The sequence below is a fragment of the Macaca fascicularis genome, chromosome 6 (assembly GCF_037993035.2).
Source record: "Macaca fascicularis isolate 582-1 chromosome 6, T2T-MFA8v1.1".
Taxonomy (NCBI): Eukaryota; Metazoa; Chordata; class Mammalia; order Primates; family Cercopithecidae; genus Macaca; species Macaca fascicularis.
Genome location: NC_088380.1, coordinates 176,646,591 through 176,661,266, shown reverse-complemented (window position 1 = coordinate 176,661,266; position 14,676 = coordinate 176,646,591). Strand labels below are relative to the sequence as shown.

The window sequence follows — 14,676 nt, the reverse complement described above, 5'->3', positions numbered from 1 at the left end:
GGGAATTCTAGCAACTACAGGGTCCAATCTCACATGGTATCAATCAATCAGGGCTGAGTAGCGCTCATCCTCTTTTAAGCATTAGAGTCCCTGCCTATCACATGTCATGCATTTATTCATTCAAAAGTATTTATTGGGCACCTACTATATGCCAAGTGCTGTTATAGGACCTAGAGACACAGCAATGACAAAACAGACAAATATGCTTACTTTCCTGGAGCTCATATTCTCATGAGGATAGCTAGACAATAACCAAATAATATAATGTGTATTTCCAATTATAAGTAATGAGAAAAATAAAGAAGGTATGATTTTTAGTGGATGGAGAGGTACTGGGAACTGTAGACAGGGTGATCAGAGAAGGGAGGCCTCTATGCTTAGGTGATACCTGACTCAAAAGGAAACAGCACATCCATCATGTTTTATATGTGGGAGGAACACATAAATCAATGAGCATGGGGCAGGGGCATTCCAGGCCTGGCAATGGTTTGGATTTTATTCTGAGTGAGATGGACAACCATTGGCAGGTTTGAGCAGAGGAGTGACATGGTTGGGCATACTCATTTATGTTGGTGACTGGCCCCTGTAAGCATTTGAAGTTTGGGTCCTTGGTTTAAAGCACGATGGGCAGAGGTTAAAGGGTTCGAGCTGGGTTCTGTGTCTGGAGAAGAAAAATAATCAGATGATGGGGCAGAAATTTCCTGATCTTCAGAACATAGTGTTTATGCAGAAAATAGCTCAATATGTAGTAATGACCTTGAATAACCGGCATCTATGGGCAGAGTTAACACACAATGAAGCCCCTTCAGAAACCAAGCTCACAGGACCCTGAGACTGGGCACCACTTGAATGTAGGCCAGAGGAAAATGTTCCTAGTGGACATGCATCTGGGATGTTATACCTTGTTCACTTACAAAAGCTGCTCTCCCTTCTCGGTCTTCAGCAGTGATCATTCACCCTTGCTGGTGTACTCAATTTAGGGCTGGTACACTCAACTAGACAAGTCCTAAGCCTTGTTTTATTTCAACAACTTGAGTTTAATTCTCAAGTCCTCCCAACTCAGACAGGAAAAATCTGGTCCTTGTACTCCAAAACAAAGCAATGATCAATGCTGGGAGTTCAATGTGATCTGCCCTTTCAGCAAATCCATTTTTAGATGCTGAAGAGCTTGCAACATTTGACAAGAAGAAATAATCTACTCACAATCAGAGTGTGATCCCGGCCCATGGTGATGACTGTCCGGTTCACTGTCCGCAGCAGTTGGACCATGATCTCCTGGATGTGGTGGTAGGTGAAGGCCTGTAACACAGTCAGAGACATCTGTGTGACAACTAGGACACTGTGTCTGCACAAATGTCCAAAGGACACAGACAACAGTGGTCAGACATGGTGATCTTCAACACCATCACCAGCACCACCACCACCACTGCCGTCATCATCATCACCACCACCACCGTCATACCTCCATCACCATCACCACCTGCACTGGGCATAAGAAATTCCACCGGTCACCTGAAATATAAGTTCAGATCTCTTAACTTAGGCTTTGGAATCAGGAACTTTGGAGCTAGAATACTAGCTCTGACATAACTAGTACTGCATTGGTTAAGTTATTATATGGTTTGGATCTGTGTCCCCGGTGAAATCCCATGTTGAATCGTAATCCCCAGTGTGGGAGATGGGGCCTGGTAGAAGGTGACTGGATCATAGGAGTGGATTCTCACCGTTTAACACCATCTCTCTTGGTGCTGTCATCACGATAGTGAGTTCTCATGAGATCTGGGTGTTTAAAAGTGCGTGGCAACTTCTCCCTTCTTTCTCTTCCTCCAGCTCTGGCTATGTGAAGATGCCTGCTCCTGTTTTGCCTTCCACTATGGGTAAAAGCGTCCTGAGGCCTCCCCGGAAGCCTAGGAGGTGCCAGTACAGCTTCCTGTACAGCTTGTGGAATCATGAGCCAATTCAACCTTTTTTCTTTATAAATTACCCAGTCTCAGGTATTTCTTCATAGCAGCGCAAGAACAGACAAATACAGTTATATTAACTTTTCTAATCCTTGGTTTCTTCATCTAATAGTCAGGATCTGAGTCGGAATAAGGAGGAAATTTAATGCAGGGAATTGATTATACAGGTAATAGAAATGCCAGTACACCAAACAAGGTAACCTAGAGTCAGCCACAGCAGGAAGTCACTGTCACCTGGAGGCTGGGGGGACAAATTGAGGAGGCAGTGTTTCTGGAGCCCCAGGACTAGGGTTATATAATGGAAACTACGGTTACTTAATGGTAACCACATCATGCTTGTATAATAGAAGCCACATTATCCACCTTGGGTGGAAATTTACAGTGAGTCAGGTTGTAGCAGGTATTGAGTTCTGTCCACTTTAAATACGGGTCCCTAAAATTTCTGTAGGATTTGCTGATCCTTTTTGAGCTTTTGTAGTCAGCAAGGGTTTCGAGCATATTCGTCTATATCTGGGATCATTTTACCAGCATGGCTTTTAGGCACAGAGTTGCATACCATGCATATGCGAGGGTGGCCATGGCCAAGTGGAAAGGCCTTGGGATCTTAACTTCAGAAGCCCTGGGTCTGAAGTTCAATGCTGTATTTGCCAGCTGTGCAACCTCACTTATCACTTCTCTGAACCTCAATTCTCCCATCTACAAAAATGTAGAAGGTTTTCTCAAGGTTGATGTGGACATAAAAATGACATGTGCAATTCTGGAAGAACATATATGCCTGGGTCCTCTGCTGGAGGTTCTGTAGTCTGAGACAGAGCCTGGGCATCAGCAATTTCTGAATTTTAGGTGTGTTATTTGGATGGCTAAGAACTATGATGTGACACGCTGTTTAGCTTTGGAGATGGGGGCTTGAGAATAGCCTTGTGTCTCCAGGACCTAGCCAGAGCCTGGCATAAAGAAAGTGCTAAATGGATGGTGGCTGAAAACATGGATGACCACCCATGCTCATTTACAAGTACGCCGGCAAGCTTTACTGCATTAAACTTAAGTGTGGTTTTGTCCCTTAATGTAAGGAATTGCAGGAAGTTGGTTATACAGTGAAAGAGAAGTCAATTTGCAGTTTGGGTAGGGCCAGAAAAAGAAAGAAGATGTTCTTATTAAAAAATGTCCTCCCCCTGCCCCAATGACTTTCAATGACTTTTGGCATCCAGAGATGAATAACCCAGAGCTTTCTTTCTCTTTCTGCCTTAGACTCACTTTGTCATTTTGGCTAGTCCCAGACTCTCTAGCTCTGTGGAACCACCAACAGAACCTCTGCCACTGGACCTTTTGTTAGAGCATTTATTTTACAGAAACAAGTTCCTCTGCTTCATAAAGTGCAGCCAGACTTCAGTCTATTGGAGACTGGCTGGTCTCTCCCCACCAACCAGCCCTTTCTACTCCTGACACTCTATGCCAGGGAAGATAGACCTCCCCATATTTCTGGCCCAAAGGTGAACCTCTCTCCTGATTTCCTTCTCATTTATTTCTCCAAGCCATTTTGCTGACTTACAGTTTCCTGTTTCTTATATTACGTGAACATGATATTCATGGTTATAACAATGACCACAGCTGACAGTCTTTAGTGCTTCCTAAATGTCCGGCACTCTGCTAAGCACTTTACCTCGCCTCACATCCAGATGAGCAACATTACTGTCTCCACTGTTCAGATGAAGACACTGAAGCCAGAGTGGTTAAGTAATGTATCCAGGGTCACCCAGTGAGGAAGTAAGCAAGAAAGGATTCAACCCAACGGCTGTCTCCAGAGTATTCACCTTACCCAAACGCACCCACACAGACTGGAACACGATCATAGATTTCTGGTGGCTACTTGGGGGGTTTCATCCTCCTCCTTCCATCTGTCAAGATGGATAGACCCTGCCTTCGATTGGACCAACTTCTAACTCCTTCAGTGACTTCTGATCTTTTCTCTGCCTTTTATAAAATCTTCAATGCTATGTATTCCCCCTCCCTTATCTTTTCTGCATTCCTTTGCAATTTCATCAAATTTATATAATGTTTTTCATTTTGATGCTATTTTTTTTTCCAGGATTACATCTCTCCCCTTGTGAATACAGATATTAAAACCCCCTTTCTTGACCTCCTGCCGCTTGCTTCTTTTAAATAGCCATTTCTTCTTGTTCCAAAGAGCAGCAATTAGACTGCTCAGGAAGTCTGGTATTTAAAAGTAGAAAACTGTCAAATTCAATTCATTTCACTCGGAAAGCTCCCAGTATTGGGAGGTTGTAGAGCAGAGTGTTTTGAGATTAGAGATACTTGAGTTTGAATTCCAGCTCTGCTCATTTGGGCTGGGTGACCTTGGGCAAACTGCTTTTCCTCTCTGAGTTTCTGTTTCTTTGTTTATAAAATGTGGCAAATAATAGTAACTTCAAGGTTTGAGGAATAAACAAGGTAATGCAGGTAAAGCCTTTGATACTGGGGGTTGGAATACAGTAAGCTCTCAGTAAGTGGTGGCTGCGACTCACATTCCCCTTGGTTTGCATCAGTACTCTGGCTGGGCTTGCAGATTCCCAGCACGTAGCAGAAAGTGCAGTACAAGGCAATGCATAATCTAAACTCTGGGTGATATCGAAATGTCACCCAAAGAATGTATAGCATATATGCAAATGGAAAACTTTCAAGATGATAAACCTGTGCTAAGCAGTAAAAGTGCAGCCACAAATCACCCACTGTTAATTGCTCCAGTACCAGGCAAGTGGAGGGAGACTCTAGGAAAGTGACTTCCGGGCTCAAACTAAACGGTGGCTTGTAATTGAAATGACAAAATCAGTCTTCCCATTATGGCCTTGGCAAAGAAATTAATCCATCCAACCTAAACACACTGCAAATTGTAGTGATTTTTTTTTCTTTTAATAATTATAGGCTCTGGTATCTGGAAGGGACTTGAAATGAAGTCTTATGCGGAGCTCACTACATAACACAGCAGAAGGTGAGCTGGGAGTGGACGGGGAATAGGCAGGGTCGGGGCTAAGGGAGCCAAGCCCTCTCTTCTTGACTCACTCTTGGCCCTAGGCCAGTCCTAGGACTTTGCCGAATGCAGTGCAAAACTACTGATCTCCTGCAGGATTTCTAGAATAAGAGAGCACACCAAATATGAGAATATTTTAAGTAACAATAGACAAAGCATTTCATAACACTAAACCAAATTATATTAAAGATGTGGCCTTTTTTTTCATTTTTCTTTCAACACTTCTCATGATACCAGGTAGAGAAATCTCCTTTTGGTGATACTATGTCTTTAATACCTCTCTAGTTCTTGTAAAACCCCTTTTCTAACAGAGGAAAGTCTTCAGGTCAGAGCAGGCAGCAAACAGCATCTACCTAGAACTTAATGACATTGTTTTGCTTTTATTGCGTTTATTTTTTGAAGTTGGTTATATTTATGGCAAGTGTGCAAGAAAAAGCTCCAAAACTTGGAAACAAAGCAAAATGAGGATTGCATGATATTTTTAATAGAACGTTTGGAAAAACCACACTGAAGGTCCTTTTACCCTCTCAGGAATATAACTTTGTTTGGATTAACCATCCACAACTGATTAGAAACTAGAAATTTTATAACCTTGCAGAGTTAGTAGTTAACTTGCAGAAAAATGATACAATGTGATGTTTGCAGCTTTGCTAAAACTCATAGTTTTATCACTCTGGATAAAATTTACCTATTTTATACCTAATGACAATTTTATACAAGTATCTCTTCTCTCACAAAATATCAAGAAACCTGAATGCTTTTGAACCAGGTTGTTGTTGTTCAGCTTGTTTCCTAGTTTATCAGTTAAATAAAACTTGGACGTGCTCAGTGTCTAATCGCATAGGATAACATATTTAATAATTTGAGAAATCTACTTTTACACAAATGATGCTACTTATGGTTTTGATATAAAACTTTATTTGTATCAAAGTTATAAGTGTATATAGTTCTGAAAATTCTTCAAGCTTCATTTAAAAACAAAACAAGCTGGGCACAGTGGCTCATGCCTATAACCCCAGCACTTTGGGAGACCAAGACGGGAAGATTGCGTGAGCCCACGAGTTCAAGATTAGCCTGGGCAACATGGCGAAATCCCATCTCTACTAAAAATATAAAAGATCACCTGGCATGGTGGTGCACACCTGTAGTCCCAGCTACTGGGGAGGCTGAGGCAGGCTTGCACCCAGAAAGTTGAGGCTGCAGTGAGCTGTGATTACACCACTGCACTCCAGCCTGGGCAACAGGGAGTGAGACCCTGTCTCAAAAAAAGGAAAAAATAATCCAAATCCCCAAACAAACAAAATATAGCAGTCTCTCATGATCCCCTTGCCAGAGGAACCTTCGTACCTCTTTAAGCTGTTGTAATTGTTATTTTGGCATTTATGAACATGATGCCAATAATATGTTTATGTTACTTATTTTTTAAACATTTCTTTTTACTTTTTGGCGTTGTCTATTAACTGTCCACCATAAAAAAATAAGCATTTTGGCCAGGGGCGCTGGCTCATGCCTGTAATCCCAGCACTTTGGGAGGCTGAGGCGGGCAGATCATCTGAGCTCAGGAGTTCGAGACCAGCCTGGCCAACACGGTGAAACCCCGTCTCTACTAAAAATATAAAAATTAGCCAGGCATGATGACGCATGCCTGTAGTCCCAGCTACTTGGAAGGCTGAGGCAGGAGAATGGGTTGATCCCAGGAGGCGAAGGTTGCAGTGAGCCGAGATCGTACTATTGCACTCCAGCCTAGGCAATAGAGCAGTCTCAAAAGAAAAAAAAAACAAGCAAAAAAAACCAAGCATTTCACTCTTTCCTCCCACTGTCCCATCAGGCACATGCATCCTTCCCATTTCTCCTTCCTCTCATACACTTATGGTATAATTTTGCTTTGATCAATATTTATTATTTAAAATATTTTGAATATGCAAATACCATTCTCATCCAAGTTGTAAACTATGATGGATTCCCATTTCTTGTACACTCCTCATTTCCTGCCCCACCCCCCACCCCAAAAAAAGCAATTTGGAAAAATCCAAGATTCCTTTTAGTTCTCTGAGTGTTTAGTGTTTTTAAGTACTATCTCCCGATTTACAGTGGTCTCTTCTGCTGTTTTCTAAGTTCTCTCTGCCTATTTTCTAAAGTTTGCTTTGCCTCACAGAGTCTGTGTCCTCCAAATAGCTTTTCTTCTGTTTGCTTGTTTTGCACTCTCTCTTCTATGCAAGCATTGTTCCTTAGTTCTCTTTAATCCTTGGGGCTATGTTCTCATTTCAGTGTGTGTGATGCTAAGGTGATCACTGACTGAGCATGTGAGTAGGGCTTGTGGTCTGTGAGCTTACTGCAGGGTGATCTGGTTGAGACATTTAGCTGGAGAGCACTGCCTGAGCATGTAAGTAGGGCTTGTGGTCTGTGAGCTTACTGCAGGGTGATGAGCTTGGGACATTTAGTTGGAGAGATGCCAATATCAATATATGCAAGTCTTTCTTCTTGGACTGCTTGGATTTCACTAATAAGAATTGTCTGATCCCCGCATGATGTGTGAAGGCCTGGCCACCAGTGCTCTAGGAGCTGAATGGGAGGAAAGTGCTGGAGGTTTTAGCCTCCAGGATGCATATTTTGATTGAAATCTGCTTTTGAGTAAGGTATCACTGTCTTCAATTTTGTCTGGCATCTCCTAGGCCAGATATCCTCTATTTTTTCTTCTTTATTGTATACACCTTCAATAACTCAGCCCCATGGAATCAGATTGCTTCCGTAACAGGCTCTCAATTGATCCTCCTTATTTGAGCTCCTTCCTTTCATTCACCCTGACGTGCAGGGGCACCCGGTACTACCACTTCCTGAAACTTTGTTTTAGATTGGATGAGTCCTCAGGGTCCTCCACTGCTGGCTTATGAAATACTTTTCTCAGGTCTGCTATGTCATGTACCAACTTTCCGTATGATTCCTACCTTTCTTTCAAAGAAATTCTTTTATTTTTTTAGGAGGTTTTCAAGAGGGAGGAAAAATAGGTACCTATTGTAATTGACCATCTTTACAAGGGAATTCTACTCTAAACTTTTCACATTTGAATATTTAGAAGTGAGGTGATTTTGTTAAATATATTAAACATACATCTGATAGTCATACATTTTTAAAAATATGATTGTGTCATGTAAATGTCTAAGGTTTCAAAAGGAGTGATAGTGCAATCCCTAATTTTACAGAAAGAAAAACTTCAGCTTTAGGAAGCGGTTTGCACATGGTAATATGACCAGTGACGTGTGACAGGAAATGTCATCAGAGCTAGAATGAAGGACCTATTCTGCGGAATATTGTGGGAGCCACTGCTTCCTCCAGTCCAGCACACGGGCAGCGTTGGCCCTGTGTTCATGCCAAGAATAATCTCAACTCCTCCGCCTGCTTTGTCTTTAGGTCTTTTCAGTACTAAGAGGAAGATCACAAGGTCACAGTTACAGAGTGAAATCCAAAGGTCTACTTTTTTTTTTAAGCAAAAGAGAAAGAATGCATATTCTTACAGTGAAAACAGCAGCAATCTATGGCTACTACTGTTTTTTTCCATTCTGTGTTCTATGTGAGAGGTCTTTTCCATTTCTTTCTTATCTTGAAGGTACCACAAACACCTGGAAAGAAAATATCTAACTTTGAAAACAGTAACAGATATCATCTACAGTACAGTCACCTTCTCTCTCTCTGGCCCTTAGAGGGAATGTGATTTTTGCATGAGTTCTGGGTTTAGTGCTGTCTTCTTTCTTCCTGTTTGAACTGGTTTCCATCCTGAAAGATTTTACTGCACTGACATCTCATTGCATGAAGCAAGCCTCAGAGGCAGCCAGGGACAGAGACAGCTCAGCGAAGGGGAGGCAGGAACAACAAGGTAGGGTGGGTGGCACTGCTGTATCCCATCATCTCTGCTTCTCCCCACCCACTGGGTGAGCATCCCCACCCCATTTGCCAAGTAGGACTTGGGCAATGCATTCATGTTGTCACACATGTCTTACACTTTGTATTAGCCTTCTCTAGAAGACAGGGTTGGAGTTAGCAGCAGCAGGATACAATCAAAAGGAAAAGAAGATGTGGGTTCTAATTCTGACACTACTGCTAACACAGATTTCAAGGTCTTATTATATGCCAGGAACTGTGCATATAGACTTGACATAATCTCATTTAACTTTTTATAAAACTGCACTGAAATCCCAGATATACGACACGAGAATTAGAGAGATTTAGTAACTTGTCCAAGAAAGTTCCATTCACAGATGGCCAAACCTGAACCTAAGCTCATTTCTGCCTGATTGCATGCTCCTTCCGTGATCAGAAATGTGGTGTCGGTGGCACAATGGAATGGTGCTTTAGGCCCTCTCCAACTTCTCTGGCAACCTCTTTCAGTATTATGAAAAGTGCTCTGCAAAAGTCTCTCCTTGCACAGAGACTATGAAGTTGCCATTAACTATTCTCTTTCCTTGTTGGTCATTGGCCTTGACCCATCTTGCCTCTCTGAGCCTCAAGTTTATTCATCTGTATATTGGATGCACTGGCATCCACAATATCAGAATTGTTTTGAGGAACCATAGCTAATTCCAACACTGAGAGCTAATATCTTAAAAATGTTTTTACTATGTGGCATGCACTTTTCTAAGTATTTTACATACATTAACTTAAGGAATCCTGCAAGCACATATAAAATGGGAGAAATACTTCTACAATTCCAGATTTAGAGATGAGTGAAGTGAAGTACTTGGCTGTGGTCTGCTAATCCAAGTTCCAGCCCAGGCCTGCCTGACTCAAGTCCAGGTTTGTGACTGCCTCTGCCTCCACCTCTTTGGATCACATAAATGGATGGATGTGGCAGCACTTTGCAGATGGTAAATCATTCTGTAAATCTGTCCAAAGAACATCATAAGACAAACAGTTGTGTGCACAGCTGCTTGTAGCATATTGCATTGTTTATAATACCTAAACGCAGCAAGCAAGATAAATGTGGTCAAATCAGGAATCATATTATGTACATGATGGTTTATTCACACAATGGAGGAGAAGGTAGATAGATCTTGACCTGGAAAGATATCCTAAATATGTTCATTAAAAAGAGACTACAGAGCACCATATGCAATATAATCCTTTTTTTAAAAATTTTATTTTCTATGTCCAGAAAGTCTGGAAAAAATGCATTGCACACCATTAACAATGATATCACTGAGTGGGAGGGAGGAGGGACAGATGTGAGGTTAAAGGGATAATTTTATTTGCTTTGTTTTGTTGGAAATGTTCATCATCATATATGTAACAATGAAAATAGAAATCTTTCTCCATTGGAAAGAAATGAAAGTCAGGCTGCAATCCTAAAGAACCATGTCCATAGGAGACTGAGTGGATACATCCCAGGGACGTACACCCAGGAAGCCCTGTGTTAAGGGGTGTCAGGCTGCTGTGGGAATGGCTCTCCTCCTTCCCCATCCCCAGCAGCTCTCCCACCCCATGCTGGGGCTCTAGATGTAACCTTGGGGCTCACGAGCTGCATCACTGTTGCCAACATTACTAAATGGACAGAAAAGCACTGCAAAGTAACATGGGTTAACATTCTTTTAAAAGGCACAACTATGAAACCAACTCAACGAGCAAAACATTTTTTTTTATTTAGATCCTCTAAGTTGCTTTGCAAGGGTTTTTATTAAAATATACTGGAACCTCCAACCTGACGGCTAGAGCAGAAAAAAATTAAGCCTCCTAAAGCCTGTATGTTCAATATCTTAATGCTGATGAATAAAGGCTGGTTGGAGACACTTATGAAGATGTGCCTCAGATGGGCTCCACTTTACTATTTTGTTCTTCAAAACAGGAAAAATTTATGAGGTGCAAAAAAATAGATAAAAAGCAAAACTAACATTTGTTGAATTCTTACTATGTGCTGGGCAATGGGCTGTGTGCTTTGTGTTCAATATCTCAATGAGTCTTGACAAGAACCCCGGAGATAAGTATTACCCCATTTTAAGATATAAAGTAAGATACATTCTAATTATTATTATCATTCAATATTTATTGAGCACTTAATATAGGCCAGTCATTATGATAAATGCTTTACATGAGCCACCTCATTTAATTTACAGAATAACCTTGTAAATCTGCTACCCTGGTTCTTCCCATGTCACAAATGAGGAAATCTAAAGGTTTATGCAACTTGTCCAGAGTCACAGAACTGCAGGCAATGGAGCTGGATCTGCTCCCATGTCTTTTTGGTTGCAAGGCTCTTGCACTGTGTGAGGCTATTTATAGCAACATTGTATTACATATAATACCCAAATGTAACAAGAAAGATAAATATCCCCAAATCGGGGATCCTATTATATAAATGATGGTTTATCCACACAATAGAATAGGAGATAGCAGATATGTCTTGCCCAAGGGACCTGCATCTCCAGTCTACTTTCCAGGAAGAACAGGGTCATCTGCTTTTAGATCTTAAATTATACCACTCAGTCTCCTTTCTTGCAGCTCTTTAGACAAAAGAGCAGGCTCTAGACAAGGTGACTTTTGAAGGCCCCATTTCATATCACGTGTCAAAGATGTTAAAAAGAAAAAACCTCGCCGGGCGCGGTGGCTCACGCCTGTAATCCCAGCACTTTGGGAGGCCGAGGCGGGCGGATCACAAGGTCAGGAGATCGAGACCACGGTGAAACCCCGTCTCTACTAAAAATATAAAAAATTAGCCGGGCACGGTTGTGGGCGCCTGTAGTCCCAGCTACTCGGGAGGCTGAGGCAGGAGAATGGCGTGAACCCGGGAGGCGGAGCTTGCAGTGAGCCGAGATCGCGCCACTGCACTCCAGCCTGGGCTGGGCGACAGAGCGAGACTCCGTCTCAAAAAAAAAAAAAAAAAAAAAAAGAAAAAACCTCTCCAAATAAATACAATGTAAATATAATTGCAAAACTGTTGAGTTGTAGTTGACTAGCTAATATACTGTTCATTTTCTAAATACTTAAGCAATTATTTGAATTTTGATATTTAATAGCTTAATGTCAATTAACAAATATTCTGAGCCAGTAAAGTCTCAGGCCCTGTGTTCTGTACCTATACCATCCTAATGTGTAAACTTTCAAAGCTTAAGTGAAAATTGAACTACATGAGCAAATGGCCCTGCAGCAATGGTCTCAGGTAAGGTTTTTACTGCAGAAATGGGGGTACATGAGCTATTTGCAATATTTCAAAAAGCTTAACAGAAATTGTACACCCACTCGTCTTCAGTATTACTGCATGGGCTAATGAAAATGCCAAGATTCCTTGTTTGAATGAGAACAAGATAAACTCTAAGTAGACAACCTGTTTAACTCTGTTGGTCAGAAAATTCTGAATTATGTTTCTATAGTATTAATTAATTTAAATGAGTAACCACATTAATCAATGTTTAATGCATGTTGCTTTTCTGAGAGACAGTGTATTTTAAAACATGCATCCATGGGCATAGGATAAGAAAAGGACTCCATGGTGGTGAAAATCTTTGCAATTATTTATCCAGAAAGCCATCCTAGATAGGACAAGCTCCCTCCCTCCCCGCATGACTTTCCTCCCTTTTCTCCCCCATCCAATGGCAAACTAGTGTTTCCTTTTATTCATGCCTCTGCATCATCACCAGTCCTGAATGAGAGCATTAAAATTCTGGACTATAAGCTCCTCTGAGGTAGGGAGTCATAACATAATCCACTCGGACCTGCCCCCGCTTACACTGTTAAACAAACAGATTGTGAATTATTGGTAAGTTACTTGAGAACAGGGATTAGGTCTGTGTCACTACTTTGGGCTCAACACCTAGCACAAGTACCTGTCACAGAATAAGTAATTGCTGTGATTTAACTAAGTGGATTTAAGTTCGAATAGGAGATGTCATGTAACTGTTGCAGAGAGAAAGCAGAGATTCTTAGATGAGGGGGTAGAGCTAGAATAGAGGATCTGGAAGCTTCTGGGCACAGATTTCTTCAACTGTCCTGACAACACAGCTTGACCACATACAAAAGACTAAGGGGTTCTTTGACAGGGAATGAGAGAAACCAAAGAACATATCCAACGTTCTATCCTCCTTCCTACAGTGAAAATACCCTTACTCATCCCACCACCCTCCAGAAAGAGAACACAGACATCAGAGGCTCATTCAGTGATGACTGACAGTTTCCTCAGCAGGGTTTCCCCAAATCAAAACTCTATTATCGGCATTTTTCAAAATGGACTCCTCCCACAAATCCCTTCCAAGTCAGGCAGGTGCAAAACCAAGCTGGGAGGCCAATCTCATAAAACATACAGCATCCTGTGCCTCAGCCAGAATTCAGAGCCCACTCTCACTGACCGGTCTGCTTAGGGATTAATTCTATCAGAAACTTTAGAAAAATTGCTAGCAAAGAGAGGTTTTTAAATCTCACCCTTGAACCTCATTTCCTTTGCTAAGAAAGGACAGAGGAAGTATGTCAGTCTAAAATGCATCAGAATTGGCCAGAAAAGACCAATAGATCTAAGGAGTGAATTTGTATCCTCTGATCTATGCATGCAGTTACACAGACATCAGGGTTGCCTTTGTCAGTTCAGATTGGATACAATCCAAACCCTCCCCAGAAACCCATCTGTATAAATAAAAAATAAGCAAGAGATAATGTGTGCCCTTCTCCATGGTGCTGGCAAAATCACAGCCTCTTAGAACAACGGCATTTCTCCTCATCTTGGGAAATATGGATGCACTCTCTCTCTTAACCCCGCCCCCCGCAACAGAGTATGTGCCTCGGTTTTAACATTGAAAAAGCATGTGTGTTGGGTTTTGTTTGTTGTTGTTGATTTTTTTTTTTTTTTTACTGTTTTCTAATTGTCACCAATGATTTCAACATTTTTAAAGTTCTGTCACATTTCTAGCACCATCATCCCCAGCTCTTTCTGGAAAGCTTAGGCTGTGTGCTCCCTTTTCCTCCACTAAATCTCCCAGATCCACCTATACAACTACAATAAATTTGGGCAAGGGAGAACTCATTTATTTTCCTTGATTTATTCCAAATTTCCCAATTTGATCTATAGTTTCTGGTGGCTTTTCTGGATGGTAGAAAGATGGCCATTTCATTTTCCAGTTTCTGTAACACACTCGGTGCCCCCACTTTTAATCCGTAGCTCTGAGCCTTTCCCAACAAGCTGGTGAGCAGGAAAGCAGTTTCTATGAATGCTTGGTCACTTTCCATTCTCAACAGTGACAGCCTAGCTTAGCTGGTTATTATAACCACGTCATCTTGAAGCAAATCCATGAGCTTATTCCTGGGAGCACATTAAGGTTTTCTTTCAGATAAGTATGCAGCATCTCGAAGTAGTCATCTGCTCCCAGGTTTCTGTGGCCTGGAGTGAATTGAGATCCTTGAGAAGCTGCCTCAACAGCAGGTTGCAGCTCCTCTCCAACCCTCTGCCTTACCAAAAAATAAGGTAATATCTGTTATATCTGTTATGGTCCAATACCTCAAGAAGCATTATCTAAGCATCTGCTTCAGTGGTCTATAACCATGGCTGCATTTTTAGAACAAGCTGGGGATTTTCCATATATATAAATATATTCATGCCCAGGTTCCACCCAAGACAAATTCGAAGTCTCTGGTGATGAGACTCAAGCGTTGTTATTCTGTAAAAGCTCTCTACATAAATTTCAATATGGAGTGGTACCGACTCACTACGTGCCACGCTCT

At 41.6% G+C, this 14,676-nt stretch overlaps 1 protein-coding gene across 4 annotated transcripts in view; it reads right to left on the bottom strand.

Moving 5' to 3' along the window:
- Positions 1–14,676, bottom strand: part of DOCK2 (dedicator of cytokinesis 2) — a 436,348-nt gene that overhangs the window by 240,957 nt on the left and 180,715 nt on the right. For 3 of the 4 annotated variants that reach the window (XM_045395044.3, XM_045395045.3, XM_073994716.1), the window contains exon 27: positions 1,204–1,299. The exons of the other annotated variant lie outside the window; for it this stretch is intronic. In XM_045395044.3, the coding sequence (XP_045250979.1) occupies positions 1,204–1,299 (96 nt within the window). The remainder of the gene's footprint in view (positions 1–1,203; positions 1,300–14,676) is intronic. 4 annotated transcript variants of the gene reach the window in all.